Source organism: Mastigoproctus giganteus, chromosome 3, assembly GCF_048544385.1.
Source record: "Mastigoproctus giganteus isolate SK-2022 chromosome 3, ASM4854438v1, whole genome shotgun sequence".
Classification (NCBI taxonomy): Eukaryota; Metazoa; Arthropoda; class Arachnida; order Uropygi; family Thelyphonidae; genus Mastigoproctus; species Mastigoproctus giganteus.
Window position 1 is genome coordinate 94,255,646 of NC_143577.1, and position 25,874 is coordinate 94,281,519.

General features: G+C 38.8%; 1 protein-coding gene across 1 annotated transcript in view; it reads right to left on the minus strand.

Moving 5' to 3' along the window:
• The window catches only part of LOC150088162 (uncharacterized), a 263,728-nt gene that overhangs the window by 52,762 nt on the left and 185,092 nt on the right, over positions 1-25,874 (minus strand). Inside the window, exons 9-10 of the mRNA XM_090370052.1 lie at positions 12,349-12,518; positions 2,028-2,165 (exon numbers count right to left, since the gene is read on the minus strand). Of these exons, the coding sequence (XP_090226178.1) occupies positions 2,028-2,165; positions 12,349-12,518 (308 nt within the window). The remainder of the gene's footprint in view (positions 1-2,027; positions 2,166-12,348; positions 12,519-25,874) is intronic.

Sequence of the window (25,874 nt, forward strand, 5' to 3'; positions counted from 1 at the left end):
CTTTCTTGCATCATATGCCTGTACTAATGAAGTCAGAATGTTTGGTTCCTGGAGTTTGAGCAAGCCAGGGTGGAAGAGTCTACTTTGGTGTTAAGCTCCCTAAGTAGCTCTTGGAGAAGAACACTAAATGGATATTTGGCAGTCCAGATGTGTTAAAGATTTTCCCATTGTGGTTCCAAAACAGATGTCCACATGGGGTGGTCTGGCAGGCTCCAGAAAACACCAGTTGGTTGTTATTTGGTTTTTAGGAGCATTAGTAACTACGGCCATATTGCTCCGGAGACATGCGGTGGTCATTCCCTGACCTTTCCACATCCTCCGTATTTGGTGTCACAGGCTTGAACAATGGTCTAATCAAGAAGTGTGCACTACGCACTGTTGGTCCTGCCCACCTGGCTATGGAGGCACCACTCCAGCTGGTTTCTGTTTTCTAGTCGCATGGACCTAGCTGCTCAAGATGTCATGCTTTCACAATTACTAATGACTTTGCACAGATGACGTTAGTTGGAATTCCAATGAAGGAAGAGATTTCTATAGCCATTTAACATTCAGAAGAATGTTCTGCCATTTCAACAAGTAGTTCTGTTGTACCATGCAGACTATCTCTGAGGAGGGCCAGCAATATTTCCCAAGCCCTTCTGCACCATGAAATGTGCAGAAATTTGCTTAATTACCACATGCCACTACTCCTTCCTCCCAGTAGTTAGGCTGGAAAACAGATGAAAAGTTAGCCCCATCAATGCAAAATAAGGAAACTAGGTATTTCCTTTTTTCGATGTCATAGTACCTTCTCTGCCCCTTTCACTAGATTCAAGAGAGCCACGTGGTACTGAATTATTTCAGTACCACATGGCTCTCTTCAGTCCATATTTGCTCCTTTCAGCCCTGGGGAGGATCAACTTTTCCTTCTGAGTTTCCGGCTTAGCCATAGAGAGGCACAAACAGTGCTACAAGGTAATCAAGTGGCTAGGTTAATTTGGTTAGTACTATTAGAAAAAGAAACAAAGTTATATTTCTTTTCTGGGCCTCTACCTAGTCCTCATAATGCAAAACAGCTACTCTAGATTATGAAAATAAGGAAACCAATAGTTTAGAAGTAAAAATACTATATTCACTTGGAACAGCTCAATAGCAAAAAAAAAAAAAAAAAAAAAAAATTTTTTTTGAGAATGTATATATCATTTTGAACTCGGCACCTTTGTTTATAGCAAGTTGCAGTTGGACAAAGTTGGCATTCAATGGAGTATATATTTTGTGGATGACAAGGTATAGAGTAAGATCATCTGCATATAGACAGATGTCAACAATAACAAGGATTTTCTCTGTTAGGCTGTTTATCCTAACCACAAAGAGCACACACTAAGGTCTGATTCTTGTGGCACAACTTGAACAAGTGATCACAATAGAGCACTGCAGTGATGAACTTGAAGTTTTGAAAACCACTGTACAATTAGTGGCAGCTGACCACAAAGTCCTATAGCATATTGCTTTTAAAGAATGCTGTAGTCCAATGATATATACACAGAAAGCACTGTACAGATAACTGGAAATCACTTGATCATGAATTCATGAAAATGTAGACATGTTGAAATAACATGCCTACCTAAATCCCCAATCCATATTTATTTCTAAGGATACCAATCATCCCCCTCCCCCAAATAGTGTTTTTCATTTCCCACCATGGGCATTAAGAGCCTTTTCATGGCCGAGTAGCAAGTTTTTTGATCACTGTAATCATGTGGTGGTTCCTCAGCAGATGACATTTTTTCATTCAGTTAGTCCTGAAAATTATGAGTACCTCATAAGAGTAGCAGCAGTTATTGTTTTTTTGCATTTAGCAGCCAAATTTTATCCCTTTTTTTTTTTTATTCTAACTGAAAAAAAATTATCATTTCAACAAAGACTACTTTCTTGAACCATCCATAAGAGTAATAAAAGAATAAAGTTGCTAAAAGAAACATGGACAGACCATTTCTTATTAGAAAATAGACATCCTTATTTATTATTTAAAATTATTTTATATTTACCTTTCCCCCAGCGCTATCTCTTCTTCCCAATATATTGTGAAAAAAGGTTCGCAACTCAAAAAAACTGAATGTTTGTTTTTTCTCTGTTTTTGTCTTTTGGGCATCTTTATACATTTGTCTCAATATATTAAGAGCTTCCTAGTAAATATACAAGTTATGCATTATTAGTTAATCTATGTAATAGGATCTGCTAATATATATTATGTAATGTAACATAAGTACATCAAATACTTATATTAATAATGAATATCCTTTGGTTTTAATATTAGACAGTCATTGGATAGGATCCCACACTCCCTACCCTACCCCTTTAACAAGCATCTCATACCTACTGAGGGTATGTTAACACCGGGTTGGAATCCCTACTCTATGGAATCTGATAATCAAAGAAAACAAGGTTTCGAAACTAATTCAGAGGTTGGTTGGTTGGTTGTTAGGGTTTTATGACACATCAGCAACTGATGTGTCATGAAGGATAATCATGTTCCTGAAAAATTCTATTAAAAAATATTAGAAGAGTTTGTAAAGCAGCATCATTCAAGTATTTTAACATAATATAAAAAATGCCATCAGGTATTTTTTATATTATGCACTATTGCACTATTGGGTGCTCTGTTAAGAGATTCCTTTAATTCGGATATTGTAAAAGACTGGTTATATAGAAGAGCGACCGGTGTTGAAATTTAACTTCTGCCTTTCTGTTGCCTCTTTAATTCATCGGAATGGAGCATCATATGAATTTGCTGCTGAAATTTTGGCAAAGCTTCAGCAAAAGCATTGCTATGTCTTTTGGCAAAGACAGTTCCTGTCCCTTACAGATCAATATAGGAGAGGATGACAAAGGATAATTTGCCGTTCAGATGTTGGATTTTCCTCCATATTAATCTAGTATCAGTGTTTTTTGTGATAGTGGAAGCAAACTGTATCCAGGAAGCTTTTTTTTTGGATTTCCTTCTTATTTGTCATGCTTTAGCAGTAAGTTTCTTGTAAATAATCAAGTTAATAGTAGTTGGATGCTTGCAGAAAATATTCCAAGCTTTATTCTTTTCTTTTTTGCTTTATTACATTCATCATTCCACCAGTAGCTTTTATGCCTGCATGGACGAGTCGACAACTGAGGAATAGTTTTATCAGCTGCTGCTAGTATCTGTGTAGTGACATGGTCAGTGGCTTCATCTATTGACAGATTCTGAATCAAATGTTTATCTAAAGATATACTTAAGGAAAACTTTGTCCAGTTTGCCTTTGAGAATTTCCATCTTCTGCAAGTTTCCTGTGGAGATAGTTAGGTGGAGATAGTTTGGAATCTACAAATAATAGGAAGGTGATCGCTGTTATGTGGATCATCCAATACCACCCAATGTATACTTGGGTACAGTGCAGGGGAGCAGATAGACAAATCTACGGCAGAAGTATTTCCTGTGGGAGAATGCACACGAGTATATACATCGGTGTTCAGCAGAGTTAGACTGTGTGTCCAGTAAAGTTTCTATTAGTTTCCCTCTTATCCATATGTAGACTTGCCCATAATGGATTGTGTCCATTAAAGTCACCCCTCAAACAAATAGATGGTATCTGGGCAAGGGGCTCATCAAAGTCTTTGAGCACATACGTTTGGTTCGGTGGAAGATAAATAGATACAAGAGAAAAAAATTATTCCAAGTTCTATTCTTGCAGCCACAACTTCTAAATTAGTTTAAGGGGATTTTTGCCTAGATGGATTTGTAATGGATACTAAAACTACTACACCTCCATGGGCTGCATTCCTGTAACGCCTGTACAAAGTATATTTCTTTATTGAGAGGGTCACTTGTTGAGTTAAATGTTTCCTGTAAACAAAAGCCTGCTGGACTGAAATGTCGAATTAAGTCATATAGCTCATCTGTATTAGTACGTAGTCCTCGACAATTCCATTATAAAATGCACTGCTTTTTTAGTTTAAGTGGTAGGATGATCCGGTTGTTTTTTTAGAGGTAGTAAGCTTATTGCAATCTATTTTAATTTTATCTTTTTTAGGAAAGGTAGGCCGTCCAGTGTCCATATCATCTTCAGCATAAATTTCTAATAAAGGTTCTTGTTGAGTTTTGTCATCTATATCCATTTCTGAAGTATTACTGTGGCTCTTAGATGATTCAGCTTTTGCCATCCTAGTTTCACTTTGAGACTTTATGCCACTAGTAGAAGGGATGGAAATTGGGGTATTACAAGTCTGGTCTTTGGTGTTTTGCTTCAAAGATGGCTGAGGAACTGAAAGCTGAGCCCTACCCCATTCAGCAAGCAATATGTTAGGTGGAACTGAGTCACTGGTTTGTGCAGCAACAGAACGATATTTCTTTGTAATATTTGCATAACTGCGTGCAGGAGTATCTTTCAGTATTTGTCATCTCGCTTCCTGATAGGTCACTTTGTGTTCAACCTTAAATTTCAGTATTTTTTTCCCCAAGTTTCCACGACTCACAATTTTTAGAATATGAAGGATGATCTTCCTTGCAATTAGGACAAACTGGAGATGTTGCAGTACAGTCGGTTTGAGTGTGATCCTAGGATCCATATTTTGGGCATATTGTGTTTCCTTGAAACGTCTGAAAGTGTCCGAACTTATCACACTCACTTATAACACCATAGTGGATTTGGTATGTAGGGGTGAATATGGCAATTTAGATAACCAGCTTTAACAGTATTTGGTAAGTTTGGAATACTGAATGCAAGCATTATGCTACATGTTGGAATGAGATTGCCATCCCTACGAGTCATAATTCTCTTAGCTTGTATGACCTTTTGATCTTTCAGTTCCTGCACAAGCTCCTCTTCTGTTACATTCAATAGATCCCACTCAGAGATAACACCTTTGGAACTATTTAGGGTGGTGTGGGGAGAGATTTTAACAGGAATTCCTCCAAATGTTGTGAGCTTTAACAACAGTTCAATGTTTGGACTGTGTTGTCTCAATGAGCAAATTGCCTGACTGTAATCTTTTGACCATTTTAGGTGATCCAGCAGCATTTTCTAGAAATCTCTGCGTGATAAATGGAGACAGTTTACTCACTGGTTGACTACTTAAAGAATGGATAACGAGGAAAGTTGGATACTCTGGTTGGTTATTATCTTTTTTTAAGCACTTATTTTGCACATTTCCTTGCTTCAAGTTATACCAATCTGTGGTATTGGAGCTCGGCAGCTCTAATGCTGGATAATTTTCTTTATCCATGTCAGCTCCTTTTTGCCCTGAGGGATTGGCTTTTCCACCCAGGTTACCAGCCCTGCCACGGGGAGGCAGGAGCAGTGCTGCTTGTGGCCAAGCGTAGGAGTTACTACGGTTAGTATATAATAAAGAAAAAGGTACTTTCCTTTTTCTGGCTCTCCTTTTATACTTTTAAAAAAAGTAGAACTAATTAACAGAAAGACTTAAACTGAAATAAACCACAAAAAACTCAGTCACCGGGGGGGGGGGGGGGGAAGCTCTACGAATCGCAAAGATCGCTTTGCCTCAAGATTCGCTTGGCATCCAGGGTCAAGAAGGAAAGGATAACTACATTCTTTCTTTAATTTAGCTAGTCCTACTAACCTCTACGCTTGACCACCAAGCGGCACTGCTCCTGCCTACCAGTGGCTGGGCCGGTAACCTGGGTGGTAAAGACAAACCCATCCAGGGCTAAAAGGTGTCATCATGGATAAAAATAATTATCCAAACTCAGAGCCTTTGAGCTCAAGAGCAGAAACTACTAACATTGATGCTGACTCAAGTCAACTTAAGACTAGGAAAAGAAGCAAAATGTCATGAAGATTTAGCATTAGCATTAGCATTAGCAGAGGCATACGATGCAAAAAAGCAAGCTTATTCAGCATCAGCCCAAAAAAAAAAAAAAAAAAACCCTCTCCCATTTCACCCCTCCGTTCGTTCGAAATACCTGTCCAGTTGAGCTTTAAATTTGTTTAGGCTATCAACTTCAACAACAAGTGATGGAAGTCGGTTCCACCAACCAACCACCCGCTGGCCAAAGGCAAATTTCCGCACATCTATCCGACATCCGTCCTTCCTCAATTTGAATTTATGCCCTCTGAGGTGATTATTCTGAGAAAGATGAAGAATCCCATTGGCATTGAGCATGCTCAAACCATTCAAGGCCTTATACACCTCTATCAGATCACCTCGCCGGTGCCTAGTCTCCAGACTCTGTAATTTGCAAAACTTAAGCCTTTCTTCGTAAGAGCAACCCTTTGTTCCATTTACTAATCTTGTTGCCCTTCTCTGTACCCGTTCCAGCAGCTCTACATCCTTCTTGAAATGAGGCCTCCAGACCTGTATACAGTACTCAAGATGTGGCCTAACCATTGCCTTATACAAGGGAATAATCACCTCCTTATCCCTGCTAGAAAAATTCCTGTATATCATTGACAAGACACCATGAGCTACTCTTGCAGCTCGTCTGCACTGCTCAGAGAACTTCATATCTCCCTGCACAATTACCCCCAGGTCCTTTTCATTCTCCACCACTGTCAGTGTGGTACCGCAGAGTTGATACGTTGCTCTGGGGTTACTGTTTCCCATATGCAGTACTTTACATTTGTCAATGTTAAACTTCATTTGCCACCTCTCAGCCCATCTGTTCAACCTTTCCAGATCCTGTTGCAGCAGCATAGCGTCAGTAGTGTCGTTGACGACCCTGCCAACCTTTGTATCATCTGCAAACTTGGACATTAAACTTGATATCCCATCATCAATATCATTCATAAACACCGAAAACAACAACGGACCCAACACTGAACCTTGAGGAACTCCACTAATAACATTAGTCCACGTTGAGCAGTGTCCATTGATTACCACTCTCTGTCTTCTGCCACTCAACCATCCCCTTATCCATAGCAGCAATTTGCCTCCAATGCCACACTGCTCCAATTTGTGCAGCAGTCTTCCATGTGCAACAGTATCAAAAGCCTTTCTAAGATCCAAATATATAATATCAAAGTTATTCCCTGCATCCAGTTCTTTTGTGACTACATCATAGTATCCAATCAAATTGGTCAGGCAAGACCTGCCCTTAACAAAACCATGCTGCGTCTGAGCTATAACTGAATTCTTGTCTAGATGATCCTGCAGTGCTTCTTTAACCAGTGCCTCCATTAATTTACCTGGAACAGAAGTTAAACTAACAGGTCTATAATTACTTGTGTCAGCCTTTGATCCTCCTTTGTGAATTGGGGTTACATTTGCACATCTCCAGTCTATGGGTACCTCCCCTGAGTCCAAAGAAGCTCTCATAATTATGGCTAGGGGTTTGCATACTTCCTTTGCTGCCTCCTTTAATATAACTGGATAGATCCCATCCACCCCAGGTGCCTTTTTTATGTTTATCCTCAACAATCTCTCCTCCACTTTCCTCTCAGTTATTACAAAATCATCCAGCTCACTGCCAATGTTTACTTTACCTACATCATTCTCCTTCCTGAATAACTCCTCATGCGTGAATGTAGATGCAAAATACTCGTTTAGATTGTTAGCCACCTGAGCAGGATCCTCAACTGTTGAACCATCAATATCCAGTGGACCAATCTGATTCATCCCTTTCCTTCTCGAGTTCAAGTATGTAAAGAACTCTTTTCTGTTTTTCTTTGCATCCTTTGCCAAGGATTTTTCGTAGTCTGCCTTTGCCTGCCTAATCTCCTTTGTGACTTGGTTACAGACCAACTTATATCTATCATAGGCTTCCATGTCACCCATTAATTTATATGTATCCCATGCATTTTTCTTCTCTGCCACATGTCTCATTAGTTCATCTGACAACCATTTAGGCCTAAACCTTGAACAATATTTCTTAGTTGGTATGTAAAGCCTGGTAGCCTCCAAGATTAGTTCCTTGAATGCTTCCCATTTTGAGTTTGCTGTTGGTAACATCATCAGTTGGTCCCACTGTATAGAATTTAAATACTGTCTCAGACCATCATAGTCGCCTTTACGAAAACAAAAACCCTTCCCTTTACCTCTGATGGTAGTTACCTCCTTGAGTAAATCCCACTTCAACACACTGTGATCACTGCCACCTAGTGGTTCATTTATCTGCAGGTTCTTAATGCATGAAGAGTCACTACTGATAATCAGATCAAGAGTATTGCTCCCTCTTGTTGCCTCACGAACATGCTGGTGTAGAAAACAATCATCCAATAAATCCACAAAAGCCTTGCTAGTGTGCGAGTGACCAACCCACAAATTCCAGTCAATATCTGGGAAATTAAAATCCCCCATTATAAGACTCTCTGATTTACTGGCCCACTCTATTTCCCTGTACAATATATTATTATACTCATCAGAGTCATTAGGCCTATAGCACACTCCTACTCTCAATTTTGATTTCCCTATGCTTATGTCACACCAAACTGATTCGGCACTGCCCTGTCCATCGATGTCGACTGGCTTCACTTCCTTGGACTTTATGTGTTTCTTAATTAATAGCATAACCCCTCCTCCCCTCCTGTCCTGTCTATCCTTTCTATACACATTGTATTCCCCAAATTCCAGTTCCGCATTACTTATATCTGTGTGACACCACGTCTCTGATATCCCAACAATATCTGCCTTTGATGTTTTGAGCAATACCTCAAATTCATCAAATTTATTTACCAAACTCCTAGCATTGGTGTACACGCAGGTATACATGCACCTGTTTCTATTCTTAGCTACCCTAACACAACCCATGTGTTTACTTGTAACGCAATGACTACCAGCAGTCTCTGAAATATCCTGCATCTTGTTTTTCAGACTTCTGCTCATTTCAATAGAAGCAGTGCAAGAATCACTTCCACCTCTGCCAGTGGCTACTGTTAATCTATTAGTCCTTGTATCCCCCCCAACTAGCAGTTTTCCGACCCACCTAACACTGCCTCGACAGCATCAGCAAAAATTCTTGCACCCTTTCTATTTAAGTGTATCCCATCCCTGTAGAAGCAATCTCTCCTGTTAACAAGTACAGTCCAGGCTGAAAAAAATTCTACCCCTTGAGCCTTGCACAATCCCTCCAGGGCCGAATTGATCGACAAGGCTCTCATCATATACTCCCTCCTATCGTGTCTGGGCAGAATTGCAGACACTTTCAAGTTCAATCCTAATTCACGGCTTTTTTTCAGCAGTGACCTGTACTTGCTAAGTAATTCCGCCGGTCTCCTACTCTTAATATCATTCGTGCCAACGTGTACAACTATATCACCTTTTGTGCCCTTAAAAGATGATATCCGCTCTACAATGTCATCAACCTTTGCCCCTGGCAGACATACCCTGGTCCTATTCCACCTATCCTTTTTACAAAGCATGTTCCCCGTTTCCCTGACAATAGAGTCACCAACAACTACTAGTTCCTGTGGGACCAGCGCATTCTGCCTAGGGGGCTGCTTCTGTGTTGCCTGATGACCAAGTGCAAGCTCTGGCGTTGATGTGGGCAGCTGAGAGCTTGATGGGCCCCTCAATTTATTTCCTTCGAGGGCATCCACCCTGTCCTTCAAGCTCTCATAAAGGCCCATAACAACGCTGAGTTGTCGCCTGATTTCCTTGCACTCCTTACATCGTGCACACACAAAGACATCCCCCTTGGCAGTATCATGTCCCGTACCCAACTGCTCCGCAAACATCAAGCAAACAGTGCATTTTAATAGACTGTGATTCAGAGGGCAACTGGCCCCCTCAGTTCTCCCCTGAACCACAGCACTCCCATTAGCTTGAGCCTTTTGCTTTGCTGCTCTGGTTAGAGTCATGATTTCAATGTAATTCAATAAAATTTAAAACAAAAATTAAATCCTTAAGGTATATTATATATATATATATATATATATATATATATATATATATATTGTTTTTTTTTTTTTTTTTTCGGTATCTAGTGTTCCCTTTATACAACTTCCGTATCACGTGTACCACTATAGTTATGTATTAATTATTTGTTACGATTAAGTCGTTATATATATTTATAGAGTTAAAAATACAATTTAATTGACAATAAAGTTTATCAAGATTAATAGATTTACTGAATAATTGACAATATTATATCATGCACTATACTACACTAAGCTTATGCTATCGTGTAAAAATGGCGGGAATTCACGAACGAGTATCAAGTATGTATTAATTATTTGTTACGTTTGTACTCTAAGTCGTTATATATATATAGTTAAAAGAACAATTTAATTGCCAATGAAGTTCGACAAGATTAATAGATTTACTGATTAATTTTCACGTAACTATGGCGGCTGTCTATGAACGGTAAACTCGTGTATTTGATACCCTTTCCGATACTAAGTAATACCTACAAATCTCTATCTAAGTTACTTTAACTTTAAGTACCGTAAATAGGAATATAAAGCTACTCTAGAAATAAGTTAATATGTCAATTTAAACTAATAAAGCAGAATATAAATCAGAAAAAACTTCTCTGTTCCAGTAGCGGCAGAAAGGCACGTCCGCACCAATTTACCAAGTTTCTTGGTGATTCATTCACTATCCACCCAACCTGTGGGTAGGTTATCACCTTTCTTAATTCAAAAAATCTTGGAGTCCATTGATGGATTACCAAAAATGGATAAAAGACTGCAATCTGGAGATGTGATTGAAACAGCCACCTCAAAACTTTGAGAGACTTAAAAACAACAGTTGGTGGGTTGACAGCATCAATTACTCCACACAAAACACTAAATTCATTAAAAGGTGTCACAGCGAGTGGGACCTATTTACCATCTCTGAAGAACTACTCCAAGAACTCAGCAGTCAAAAAGTAATAAATGTGAAATGGATCATGACAAAAAAAAAAAAAAAAAGATGGAAATCTCACCCCAACCAGCCATCAATCTGACATTCTGCACTCCAGACTTGCCATCCTCAATTAAAGCTAGTAATTTAAACTGTCAGATTCGACCCTACATTCCAAATCCTTTTCGTTGCTTGAAATGTCAGAAATATGGTCATTCCCAATAGGTGTGTCAAGATGAAGCCATATGTCCCATTTGCAGATCTAAAGAGCACACTCAAGCAGATTGCTCAGTCAAAAACCCTGTTTGTCCAACCTGCAAAGAAAGCTATCCAAGCCTTTCCCAAACCTTGAGCTAGGGATAACAGGGGAAAAAAAAAAAATTCAAAAAGAACTCTTTACTGCATAAAAAGGCACACACCATACACAATACACTTCAACAGCTACAAGCCAGGGTTGTAGTCGTGAAGGGTACTGTGTACAAAAATACAAAATAAAGTCACATTTCCTGAGGCATGTAGGCAAGTTATTTTGACCATGCCTAATAGTTGTTCTTATGCATGCTCACACTTGAAACTTTGTTTCTACTGTAGCTCAAACAGATGTAAGTTAGATGAAAACATCTAGCAAATTGGCTTAAATCGGCACTTTCAACCTCTAAAAAGATAATCCTCCAAAAAAAAAAAAAAAAATTGTAGGAGTGAGTAACATGAATAAACTGAAGGAAGAATTAGACAAATTATTAAAGGGGATGGACAAATGATTTTTTTTTTCTGGTGACATCATAAGCTTGCTTCCTTGCATCATTTGCCACTACTAATACTAAATCTAACAGCCCAGACATGTTTACAGCATGTTTAGGCACAGGCATGTTTACAGCCTTACCATCCCCCTGCTTGCCTTCTCTCCCAACTACTGATGTTTTCCACTATGGCACAGCAGACTCCTGTTTTTCTTTGGTCCAGTTTCCTTAGCACCCAGCCTCCCCCCACCCTACTCTCAAAATGTTACTACCACTCTGACATTGCAATGTATTCAAGACACTGTCCAGTCTGGCTATAACTAACTAGTGGATATCAGCATCTTTCCCCTCCATACCTAGAACACCCCAGTGAACTCAGGAAAGACTTGCGAAATCAGATAGTCTCAGGTTTGCCTCATCTTCAGAAAATGGCCAAAAAGTTTCCTCTGCCCCCCCCCCCTAGCTTCAACTGAAGGAAGAATTAGACAAATTAGAAGAATTAAACATTGAAAACTGATAACTCACAAGATAGAAAATAATTAGCCAAGATACCAAAACATCTCGTGAAAGACTTTCAAAAGAGAAGTACTGAAATGCACTCTGAAATTAAGCAAATTCAACTTACAAGATACATCTAGCTTTCAAATTTACATGACTTACTATTCAAGGAATATGCAGGTTTGCTACAAAATATCTGAAAAAAATCATGTTTTTAAAATATTGCTATTTCCAGGGGGGAACTGTCATAACAATAAGATGAATGTAAACATTATCTATAATTACAATTTTGTTTAGAGAGAAAATTTCTTTTAAACTTTTACATAAAAACTAATAAAAAAAAGGAAAGACTCACCATAGATTCTTTAGATGAATCCCGATGTCTGCTCTGCCACTCATGAAACATTTTTTCAACTTCTGTATATGAAGCACCTTTTTTGTAAAACTCAATTATTTTTATCAGTTCTTTCTGACCATGACTAGCATCTTGATCCAAATGAATTTCAGAATGAATTGCTCCTTTACCTATAAAATGCAAAATACACATGTAAATATAAATGAATATAAAATTAAATATAAAGAAATAATTGCAATTATGAACAATGATGCCATTGCATCAAAATAAAAAAATAATAATGAATGTGTTATAAAAATTAATTCACATTCATAAAACAAAGATTTACAGATCAGAAGTCAAATTCTTCAAAATTAAAACAGGAATGTTACTAAAATCATGAATTTTTGTTTATAATTGAGTGAACAGAGATGGCAGAAAAAAAATGTTCTCAATGTTTGAAACCTATGAACATCAATACTATTTTACATACATAATTTTGAGAAATGGCATTACAGATCAAGCCCTAATCAGATTAATGCTTGCTATATAATCCAAGTATTATTCCAATTCACAAAGGGTGAAGTAATCACAGACCTGTAAGCTTCTGTTCCAGGCAAAATAATGGAATCATTGGTTAAAGAAGTAATACAAGATCATCTAGACAGGAATGCATTTATATGGCTATCACAGCATGGACTTCATAAGGAGTTATCTTGTGTGACCAAGCTATAATATAGTAACAAAGGAACTGGATGCAAAAAATAACTTTGACAAAATACATTTAGATTTCAGAAAAGCTTCGGATACTATTTCACATGAAAGGCTGCTGTACAAATTGGAGCAGTTTGGCATTCTTCTTCAGGTTCCGTATTCAATTTGAACGTTGGAGACCAACATTTTCCAGCCAACTCTCAGTTGCTTTTTAAAATAGTTTACATTGAAAGACCCTCTCCACTGTCCATTCTCTGATGTTATCAAGCCACTTTTTTCTTTGTCTTCCTTTTGCTATTACTCTGCAGGATTAGTCTCTACAAGTAATTGTAGAGAGGGCTTCTTATAATATGCCTGAGGTAGGCAGTCTTCCTCCTTGCAATTGTAGTTAGTGTTCTTGTGGTTCTTGCCCTCTTAAGAGCCCTCTTATTGGTGACCCTATCTGTCCATAGAATTTTGAGCATTCTTCTGAATGTCCACATCTAAAAGGCTCCGGTTTCCTGATTTCTGCATGACCCAGGTCTCTCAACCATATAGGAGGGTGCTCCATGTGTAGCATTTGGCCATTCAATATCTTTTCTGGAAATTGAGTTTAGTGTAGTAGAGGAAGTTCTTAAGATTCTTAAATACCTCTTTGGCCATACCAATTCTGCTTCTAATTTCTGTGCCCTGGTCAATATTATTTGTAAAGATCTTCCCTAGTTATTTAAAGCTATTCACTTGTACAATTAGAAGACAAAATGCACAAGGCATAATTTCTTATGGGTTTAGTTAATTAACTAAATAATATTGGTGTAGATACACCATAGTTACCCATAAATTTGAACTACGTATGTAGTGTAAAGGCATCATTTTAATTGTATCTCGTATTGTGGGTGCCTTCACAACGAGATAGCTGGTATTGCACAGCTTTGAGTAAATTTATCCCAAGGGGCTCAACATCTGGTGAGTATGGGCTTGGCTTGGCACACCCAGGGTCCTGAGCTAGATATCATCATTCTTCTCTTCTTGGTGATTTCCTTTACTTTTGACACTCTCTCGGGAATTTTTTTTTTGGTTGGTGCAGCATAAGCCTCAGGCTTCCTTGCACCATATAGCTAATAATAATGCTTCTCTAGTAGAGAAGTATTAAATAACCAGCTATCTCGTGAAGGCGCCCACAATATGAGATAAAATTAAAACGATGCCTTTACACTACATACGCAGTTCAAATTTATGGGTAAGTATGGTGTATCTACACTGATATTATATAGTCACTTTTTCAATGGGGAGGTGCCGCAGCATATTTTGATTCTAGGCAAGATGTTTTTGCTTATGACCATAGTTTTGGTCTTTTTGGCATTAATTGTTAAGGCCTATCTTATCTATTCACTGCCTGTTACCACTTTGTCGAGGAGTGTTTGCAGCTTTTCCCCTGATGTTGCAATGAGGTTGAATAACTGCAATACACAGATATCATCTGTGTATTGCAGAATACTGATAACTGAACCATTAACAGTAATTCCTTCTTTTGGCCCTTGTATTATATCGATAATGGTTTCTGCATAGGGATTGTACAACATAGGAGACAACACACAACCAATTATTGATTTCTGTATTTATAAATAATATTGATGATGGCATATCAAGCTTAATGTCCAAGTTTGCAGACGATACAAAAGTTGGCAGGGTTGTTAAGGACACTACTGACACTATGCTGCTGCAACAAGATCTGGAAAGGTTGAGCAGATCGGCTGAGAGGTGGCAAATGAAGTTTAACAATGACAAATGTAAAGTACTGCATATGGGAAACAGCAACCCCAGAGCAACGTATCAACTCTGTGGTACTACACTGACAGTGGTAGAGAATGAAAAGGACCTGGGGGTAATTGTGCAGGCAGATATGAAGTTCTCTGAGCAGTGCAGACGGGCTGCAAGAGTAGCTCATGGTGTCTTATCGATGATATACAGGAATTTTTCTAGCAGGGATAAGGAGGTGATTATTCCCTTGTATAAGGCAATGGTGAGGCCACACCTTGAGTACTGTATACAGGTCTGGAGGCCTCATTTCAAGAAGGATGTAGAGCTTCTGGAATGAGTACAGAGAAGGGCAACAAGATTAGTGAATGAAACAAAGGGTTGCTCTTACGAAGAAAGGCTTAAGTTTTGCAAATTACAGTGTCTGGAGACTAGGCACCGGCAGGGTGTATAAAGCCTTGAATGGTTTGAGCATGCTCAATGCTGATAGGATTCTGCCTCTTGCTCAGAATAATCACCTGAGAGGGCATAAATTCAAATTGAGGAGAGACAGATGTAGGATAGATGTGCGGAAATTTGTTTTTAGCCAGTGGGTAGTTGGTTGGTGGAACAGACTTCCATCCCTTGTTGTGGAAGTTGATAGCCTAAATAAATTTAAGGCTCAGCTGGACAGGTATTTCGAATGAACGTAGGGGTGAAGTGGAAGTTTTTTTTTTTTTTTTCTGGCTGATGCTGCATAAGCTTGATTTCTTGCATCATATGCCTCTACTAATGCTAATGCTAACCTTCCCTCACCCCTTTCTGGATTTGTACCTAGTCTGTTTCCTTCTTGTTCAAAATGTAGTAACCATAGTATCCTTAATTCCTTGGGATCAATGTTTAGTTTGTCCAACAGCTGGAATAAGGTTCCATGTTTCAAGCAATCAAATGCTTTGTTAAAGTCAATGAAACAGATGAATAGTATATGCCATGGTATATTCAGAACAAATACTGCTTCTCTTGTGCCAACCCCCTTTTTAAAACCCATGTGGTCTTTTCCAATTTGCTCTTGTATCTTGCCTTCAATTCTACATAGAATCAACTTCAAAACAACTTTCATGGTATGGCTTATGAGGCTTACTGGGTAGTGGGTCTGTACATTTTGCTGCTCCTGTCTTTTTTGGTATGGGAATATTGTTGTTCGGTAGGAATTTAATGGCACAAGGGCTACTTTGGCCAAATTACACCTGTTTACTTTGGAGTGTTTATCAGTACGTGAAAGGAAATTGGTCTAGAAGTAACTGTATATGTTGTTCATTTTTAGGTATGTAAAAAGCTCTGATAAATTAGCATCATTTCCAAGTATACGGGTTAGTTGCAGAGGATTTTGTAAGTTTTAGTAGTGATCTGAAACATGTGATTCTAGCTGAATGGTAATGTGCACACTCAATGATAATTCATATATTATTCATACAAGGGATTTCTGAAAAGTAAGGTAACACTTTTTTTCTCTCTATGATGTTTAATAATACAAAGTTTAAATTACACACCAAGAAATAAGTGAACATGCACTACTTCTCCACAAAGTCTCCAGTTTTATTGATGCACTTGTCCCAACGATGGATCAGTTTATCTATACCAGTACTGAAGAAGTCCGTGCCCACATGCAGTAACCAACGTTACACCATCTGATGAACTTCCTCATCTGTGGTGAAATGCTTTCCTGAAAGGTGTTTTTTCAGAGGGCTTAAAACAAATGGAAGTCTGAAGGCGCAAAGTCTGGGCTGTACGGGGGAACGTGACAGTTTTCCAACAACTACGGTGCAACCACTCATGAGTGGTGTGGGCAGTGTGTGGAGTTGTGTTGTTGCGCAACAAAATCACACAGCTTGTTAGGAGTCCTGGTCATTTGCGTCGAATGTTGGCTTTCAGTTTTTCCAACATTGCATAGTAAAGCTGTTGCATTGATTGTTCCTCCCTTCAGCAACAAATTCACCAACAGATACCAGAACACTGTGGCCATGACTTTTCAGACACTGGGACAGTTTTGAATTTTTTGCGCACAGGAGATTGCGGATGTTTCCAGGTCATGGAGTCTTGTTTGCTCTCCGGGGTAAAATTCTGAACCCACGTTTCGTCTGCTGTGACTATGAAAGCGAGAAAATCCTCTCCTTCGTCACTGTAGCGCAACAGGTTCTCCAGACACATCCCCATGCATTTTGCTTTGTCCTCCTCTGACAATTGTTGAGGCACCCAACAGCAGCACTCCTTTCAAAAGCCAAGGACATTGTGAACAGTCTACTTACTCAGGTTCACTATTGTGAAATTTCACTCAGTTTCACTCTCCTGTTTTCAAGAACTATGCCCTTAATGCATGAAATGTTGTCTTCTGTCTTGCTCGATGAAGGCCTGCTGGCCCGATGTCAATCTTCAATGTCAACATGACCCGCTTTAAATTCATTGAACCAAAAACAAACCTGCTTCTTTGTCATCACCTTTTCGCCATACACAGCAACCAGTTCACAGTGAATGTCACTTGAAGACCCTTTTGCTTGCAAAAAGCGAATAACTTCACGAACACCTGTTTTGGACCGCACTTGCATGGTAGCCACCATTTTGCAACTGGAATCTGCTGTGAGGCAACAGTACCGAAACGCTACACTAGCGATCTTTTTTGAACGTTATTAACGGGTCTACCTGTCCACCGCATTTCATCACATTCCCTTTCACCATTATTAAGAAAAAAAAGTGTTACCTTACTTTTCGGAAACCCCCGGTATATGGATACCTGTCTCAGTGGCACCAGGACTATTCAGCCATTTCCACCAATTAAATAAAAATACAAGGAGCCAACCCTGGGTCTACTTCTAAGCCAGCACTAAAATAGCACCAGGAAGTCCCACACCCACCAGTGGTGGCGGCGGTGCAAAATGGGAGAGTGCCCACCAAATCCCGCTCCCAGGCTACCCACACATGAGAGCCCGAAAAAAAAAAATTCAATGATAATCTTCTTCACTAAGTATGGAACTACAATGCGAGAAAAGGGGAGGATTTCCTCCTAGCAGGAAGACATATGGGGCCAATTTGTGCTCTTGCAAGCAAAACCTCTTCATGCCTATTTAATCAGAAACTGGATATCACATCTATGGATTCTATTTTATTTCAAGAAGCTTGTTACCTGTCTGGATATGGCACATTTCTGATGGAATCTAATGGGATGATTTAGCAGATTTCTAGGATGGAATCTAAACAAAGAGAGTGCTTTGCCTGCATGCTCGTTTCCTGGGATTCAAACATGGTTGAATATCCAGCAAAACTTCACTGTCAGCTTTTTTTCATTGAGGTAATGTAGGAGAGATCTGATTTGTGCCAATAATGGGTGGAAATTGTGATTTATTCCGTAGTGATTTACACTGCACGTAAAGAATCTGTATATATATTATGACTCGATTGTTTAGAAGATCATTAAGGAGATTTAAAACCATTTTGATTGCATAGAGTTCAGCAGTAAAAACACTGCATTCAAGACATGCAACTGGACAGATACAGTGGATAAAACAGGAAGGATTGCTGTAGCTCCCACAGATATAAAATTTGAGCCGTCTGTGTATATCTGAAGATTATGAGCATTGGCCAATGCATGAGCTGCATGTAACTGTCTAAGGTTGTGGTTTGATAGGGAGTGTTTTTCACGCTGAAGAAAGTAGTTTTCACAAAGAGATATATATACATTGCTCGTGGTGCTTGTACTACTTCTGCAGTTTGAAAGATATTTCCAGGGTAGATGTTCCATTATTGTGTTAGCTCATATAGCCGGATTACCAGTAGGTTTATTTCTATATAAATTTACCCACTGAGGCTCAAAGACATGTCCACATAGGGTGAGTAGGGTGGTTATGTAATTTGGCTGCATAGTTAACAAGCAATACTTTCCTTCTAAGATGTAGTGGAGGTTCATCTGCAAATTGAAAACATTCCAATGCAAACTTTGCACTTGGGACATTTTAAAAGCTCCTAAAGCAATCCTCAGAGCACTATGCTCGACTGGATTGAGCCAAGCCAATGCTGTCTTGCGTGCACAATCATAAACTGGGCTGCCATTATCCCGACGAGATCTTATTAAGATTCAATATAGGTGTGAAGAAATTGGCTCCCCATGCCACAGAAGAGATAACTTGAAGGATATTCAAGTTTTACATACACAGTTAGTAACTGCATTATATGCATCTGAAAGGTAAATTTAGTGTCAAATTCTAGAACTGGATATTGTTGCTAAGTTGTATCGGTTTTGTTCCTAACCTTAGCTCAGGATCTGGATGGAGCTGACACTTCTTGCAAAAATGGATAGCAGTTGTTTTTATTGCAGACAGGTGGTAGACACTGTGCGATGCCCACGACTATTTTGTTTATTGAGAGCTGCAGTTGTCTTTCAATGGAGTGCATATTTTGTGAGCGGCAGGATTTTGTAAGGTCATCTGCATATAGATAGGTGTCAACATCAGGCAGAATATTCTCTGTTGAATTGTTTAGCCTAACTGCAGAGAGCATTGCACTAAGAACTGATCCTTGTGGGACCCCTTCTTCTTGGACAACCATTCAGGATAGTTTCAGGTGCTATTTTTTTTTTTTGTTATTTTGGTTTTTTTTTTAGTAGCATTAGCAACTAAGGCCATATTGCTCCGGGGGTATGCGGTGGTTATTCCCTTGACCTTTCCGCATCCTCCGTATTTGGTGGTGGCGGGCTCGAACCCCGGTTTAATCAAGAAGCGTGTGCTATGCACTGCTGCTCCTTCCCACCTGGCTACAGAGGCGCCTGTTTCAGGTACATTAAATTTCTTAAAGCACCTGAAAGGTTCTGTTTTGAAGGAAGCTCTGTGTAATTAATGGTAGCTGACCCCAAAGTCGTGTAGCATACAGATTCTGAAGAATGCAATAGTGCCAGGTGGCATCAAAGGCTTTTTCAATGCCTAGGTAAACCATGAGAAGATGTTCTTTATGGATAAAAGCATTCCATTGTTTTGTGGTGCAAAAGCTGCTTCAGCTATATTGCTCCTTTTCAAGTCTTGGTATTTTCAGTTATCATTTAACTGAAATTACATTTCAGTTAAATGTAATATATATATATATATATATATATATATATATATATATATATATATATATATTTTTTTTTATTTTTTTTTTTCCATATATAATATTACACAACATCGGTTGTAATATTACACTGATGTTGGAATATTAGATGCAGTTGGTAAGGTTTATTAGTCTGAAGTATGTAAAGAGTTCCTTTACATCTAAGTTTTCTCCTGTTTGAGTTCAAAACTTAATGGTTCATTTGCATGCAATTTGAAAGCCGATTGGCAGGCAATTTGGTAATGTGGACATTCTATGATCACGTGCTTCACTGTTAGTATGGTTAGACACTGAAGGCAATGTGGAGGATCATCTTTCATTCCATACCACACACACACACACACACACACACACTAGTGGACTCCACTAATGTGTGGATGTGTGTGTGTGCATGTGTGTGTGTGTGGGGGGGGGGGTATGTTTCTGATTTGTGTTTGTGTGTGTGTTATGGGGGTTTAGGGGCACATAAGCTGCTGGGGCTATAGTGCACCTATTCATAGGAAAAAGCTAAAAACAAAGTCAGATGTAACTCCAATTTTTTTTACCAAGATCTTTTAGAATTTATGATATAGTCCAATTTTTTTTTAGAAAAGATAAATTCATTGATATTTGCATCCTCTCCAATAATGTGGTAGTGTCATCGGTTCTCGTAGATTTGTCAAAGAAAACAGGATGGATGTTCTGTCGTGTTGATAGTGCAGACATTCAATCAGGATATATTTCACTGTCAAAAATACTGAACAGTTTCGACACTGAGGAGGAGGATCCTCTCCTATCAGTAGATGGAGGCCGAGTTAGATGTGTGTCCTATTCATGCCTGGGCAAATACCACTTCTCTTCGCACTACACTATTTTGGCACTAGAGTGCCAAAGCTTTGGTTTCTGTTTTAATTGGTAGAGTTTTATTATTGGTTTAGGTGTGTCAGCTCTTTCCACTGTATGAGACACTGTCTCATACATTTGTATGAATTTTAAAAAGTTCTGAATTATTAAAGGGAGTAGCCTCTCAGTCCTAATTGATGCACATCTTTAATGATAACATGACACCATGTGGTGTCAAATACTTTATGAATATCCAGGTTGACCATCACTAGATGTTTCCTCTTGACGAATGTGTTATGAATGTCGGATTCAATTTTTACAAGTAAATCTAGGGTGGACTTGTTTTTCCAGAAGCTAAACTGATGATCAGAGAGTAGATTTTGGGAGTCTAGAATCCAGGTGAGCCTCTTATGAACCATCCTTTCAAATATTTTGCCCAAACAGCTTGTCAATGATATTGGTCTATAATTCTGAATTTGAGAAGGATCTCTGCAGGGTTTAGGTATTGCGAAAATATAGGAACGATGCCACGAGAGAGGATATGTATTTTCTGAAAAGATCCAGTTGTAAAAGAGCAATAGTATGCATAAGTCGGGTTCACATAGATGCTTGAGCATACTGTAGTGAATGCCGTCTGGTCCAACTGCACTAGATGGAGATTTGCTCAAGGATTCTTTCAGCTCAGCTACAGTAAACTGTTGGTTATACGGAAGTGAGTGACAAGTTGAAAAATTCAATTTAATTCATTAGTTTTAATGCATTGAAAGGAGGTCATATAAGAGGAGGAGGCAGAAATATTATAGAAAGATTCTGCTAAAGCATTTGCAATATCAGTAGGAGAGGATATGTCCTGCCCATTCCATTCTATTATTGGAGACTGTAATGGTAGAAATTTGCCATTAAGTGCTCGTATTTGTTTCCAGATTATCAGAGAGTCCGTATTTTTGTTAATAGTTGAGGCAAAATTAATCCAGGAGTCATGTTTTGCTTTTTTTCTGATTTGTCTAGCTCTGGCTCTGAGTTTTTTTTGAAAACAATTAGGTTGGCAGTAGTTGGAAATTTGTGAAACTGATTCCAAGTACGGTCTTTCTCTCTTTTAGCTTTTGAGCAATCTTCATTCCACCACCGGTTTTGGTGTACCTGTTTGCACTGGTCGGATTTTGGAATGGAAATTTTGGCTGCTGATAATATATGGCTGGTAATGTGTTCGGTTACATCATCAATGTTGTTGCTGTACACACTGTTTGTTGAGTAGGACAAGTAGAGTGGTTTTTCCAGTCTGCTTTGTGGAAATTCCAAGATGTACAGGCTTTAGGGCATGATAAGACCTGTGTTTGAATTGAGCTGATGGGAAAATGGTCACTGGAATGGATCATTCAGCACCAACCATTCAATGCTTGGAAAAGAGATGCTGAACAGATGGACAAAGTCTATGGCAGATGAAGTACCTGTAGGTAGTTGAACATGAGTTGGAGAGCCAGTGTTTAATACGCTCAGATTATGGTTATCTAGGAATGTTTCAATTAATTGGCCTCTCTTATCCATAGTGGAGGATCCCCACAATGGATGGTGACCGTTGAAATCACCGAATAAACAGACAGAAGGTGGCAGTTGTGTTAAAAGGTTGTCAAGTTCAGTCTGGGAACAAGGATAATTAGGTGGTATATAAACAGATGCAAGAGTTAATGATATTCCCATTGCCATCCAAACTGCTACAACTTCTAGGGAGGTTTCTAGTTGGAGATGTCTTGATGGTATGGTAGTTTTGACAAGAATACCTACCCCTCCACGATAAGAAGAGTCAGAATCCCTGTCTCGCCTAAACATAGTAGTTTTTGAATTTGAGTGAAACTTTTAGTGATAAAAATGTTTCCTGTAAGCATACTCCTACTGTATTAGTTTGTATGAGTATATCATTCAGCTCATCTATATTACTGCTTAATTCTCTGCAGTTAAGTTGTAGAAATTTGTTCATTGATTGGATTTATTTGAGAAAGATTGATCTGACTGTTTTTCTGAAAAGGTTTGTCTGCTTAATTTTCATTTTTCATTTCTGGGAAAGGTTGGGCATCCTGTGTCCATAGTATCATTGGCATGTAATTCTAGTGCATGTGTCTTTGTCCTCTGACTGAACCTCCATTTCCATGTTGCTATAGCATGGTTTCACTGTCTTCTGGTTTTCAACACCAACAGATTTTGTTTTGGGCAAGGTTGAGATGGCATCAGTTGGGATACTGATTGGAGTGTTGCTGGTTTCATTAACTGTAGATTTTTTTTTGCACGTTAGCATAGTTTTGGCCCAGGTAGCAAAGGAAATGTTTGGTTCTATGGAGACATCTGTTTGAGTTGCAGTTGACTGGCTGTTTTTAGTGACTGATGCGTATGATCGGCTAGGCATGGTTAACAGTATTTGCTTCCAGGTATGTGACTTTGTGTTCCACTTTATATTTCTGGATTTTTTTTTTCTGTTTTCCAAAGGTCACATGCTTTAGAAAGTGCAGGATGGCTTCCTTTACAGTTTGGGAAAGTAGGAGTGGAAGCTGTACAGTCTCCTTGGTAATGCTCCTTAGAGCCACAAATAGGACACACAGCATCACCTCAGCATGCTGTCTGCGAATGGCTATACTTCTGGCACTAAAAGCGGCAAATGGGATTTGGGGTGTAGGGCCGAATCTTGCAGTTTAAATAATCTGCTTTAACAAAAAATGGAGTCTGAGTACTAAATGTCAAAATGATGGATCTGGTTGGTAGTAGGTTGTCATCTTTTTTGGTCATTCTCTGCACACAAGTCATTTTTTGTTCCCCGATTTCTCGTATTATCTCTTCTTCCAGCACAGATAGCAAGTCGCATTCACTGATAATGCCTCTAGAGGTGTTCAGAGTGTTATGCAATGTAACTGACACTTGAATACTGTTAAATGTTAATTTTAACAGCTTCTCTGAATGAGTTGTCATAGAAGTTTCAATTAGGTCTCCAGATTGGAGACATTTAACCATTTTAAGAGATCCACAAACCGATTCTCAACATTTCTTTATAAGAAAAGGTGATAGTTTGCCAACAGTATGCGTGGATAATGAGTGCATTATAAGAAATGCTGGCAAGTCTTTATTCTGATTTTCTGTCCGTAGTCACTTTGGATGATTGGAGTCATGGTCAATGTCAGGAATTTCTGATCTTGAGCTTGAAGGCTCTAAAGGTGGATAGTTACTTATATCCATGATGGTTCCTTTTGGCCCTGGGGATTTGTTTTTACCACCCAGGTTACCAGCCCCACCATGGGGAGGCAGGAGCTGTGCCTGATGTTACCAAGGGTAAAGTAGTAGGGGTTAGTAATAGAACTATCAGAAAAAGAAAGGTGGCTTTCCTTTCTTGTCTTGTACAAGTTTTTTGTATCAAGAGTAAATATGTTAGTATCAAGAGTAAATGTTAGTAAATAAATATATTGCTTAACAAGAGGAAAATAAAAGAACTATAGATTGCTTTTAGGAAACTGCACTTAAAGCACAAAGAAATCACCTGGCACCTGGGGCCCTTTATGGTGGTAGAAATTTGAGGAGTTAGATATGTTTCCTGTAGACAAAACCCAACTGGCAACTAGTGGTTAATTAAATATTGAATATCGTTAAAGTTGATACGAAATCCTCTACAATTCCATTGTAGAATTTAAGGCATTATTGGTGTTTAGTAGAAGCTGCATCTGACTTTAGTTTTAGTTTATGTTTGAGCCTTGGTTATTTGATGTAGCATCAATCATAGAGGAGGAGAATGAGATTTCGCAGGTACTGTAAGAGCAGTATTGCTTGCCTGGTTCAAGTGCTTGGGGATACTGGACTGTTGCTGAGAGAGAACAGTCCGAGCCCAGTCAGAGATTGAAGTGTTGGAGGGGGACTGTAATATCAGTTTGGGTAGCCACTGATTGATATTTTTGTACCACACTGGAGTATGTACATTTAGAATTATACTGAGAACAATTAATTTCCTTCCTTCTTGAAAGCTTACTTTATTTTCAATCTTGTATTTTACAATTTTCTTTTCACTTCTCTATTTGTTGCATGTCCTAGAATAAGCAGGATGGTTGCCTTTACAGTTAGGGCAGGTCATTTCTGTTGCTGAACACTCACTTTGAGTGTGATCAGAGGACCTACAATTGGGACAAACTGGGTTTCCTCTGCATTTTTAAGGAGAAGAACGTAAAAGAACTATGAATGACTTTTTGGAAATTCTCACTTTAAGCACAGAGAAACTACTCAGTCACAATCGCTTGACACCTGGAGCAGACTCCACAAATAACATCAGTCCACAAAGAGCAGTGTCCACTGATTACCACTCTGTCTTCTCCAACTCAAACATCCTTTTATCCATTGTAGCAACTTCCCCTTAATGCCATACTGCTCCAATTTGTACATTAGTCTTCCATGTCTAACGGTATCAAAAGCTTTCCTGTAATCCAAGTATATGATATCAAAATTATGTTATTTTTTGCATGCAGTTCCTTTGTGACCACTTCATAGTATTCAATCAAATTGGTCAGACAAGACTTCCCCTTAACAAACACATGCTGTGTGAATTATTACTGCAGTCTTGTCTAGATGATCCTGCAATGCTTCTTTCATCAGTAACTCCTTTTTTTCCCCTGGGACATCCCCTGAGTCCAATGATGCTCATAATTATAGCTAAGGGTTTGCTTACTTCCTTTGCCACCTCCTTTAATATAACTGGATAGATCCCATCCATCCCAGATGCCCTTATGTTTAACTTCAACAATTTCTCCTCCTGTTTGCTCTTAGTTATAAGAAAATCATTTAACTCCCAGTTAGAGTTCGATAAATGTCTGGCTTTCCCCTCCCTGAGCAACTCATCATGTGTGAATTTGGAAGCAAAATACTCATTCAATTTGGTAGCTATCTGAACAGGATCATCTACAGTCAAATCATCAATATCAAGTGGGCCAATCTGATTCATTGCCTTCCTTTTATAGTTTATAGGAGTAAAGTCTTTGCTGTTTTTCTTTGCATCCTTTGCCAAAGGTTTCTCATAATCTGCCTTTGCTTGCCTAACCTCCTTCATGACTTAATTACAGACTAGCTTATATAACCCCAAGGGCTCACATCTGTAAGTATGGGCTTGGCACACCCAGAGTCCTGAGCAGGATATCATCATC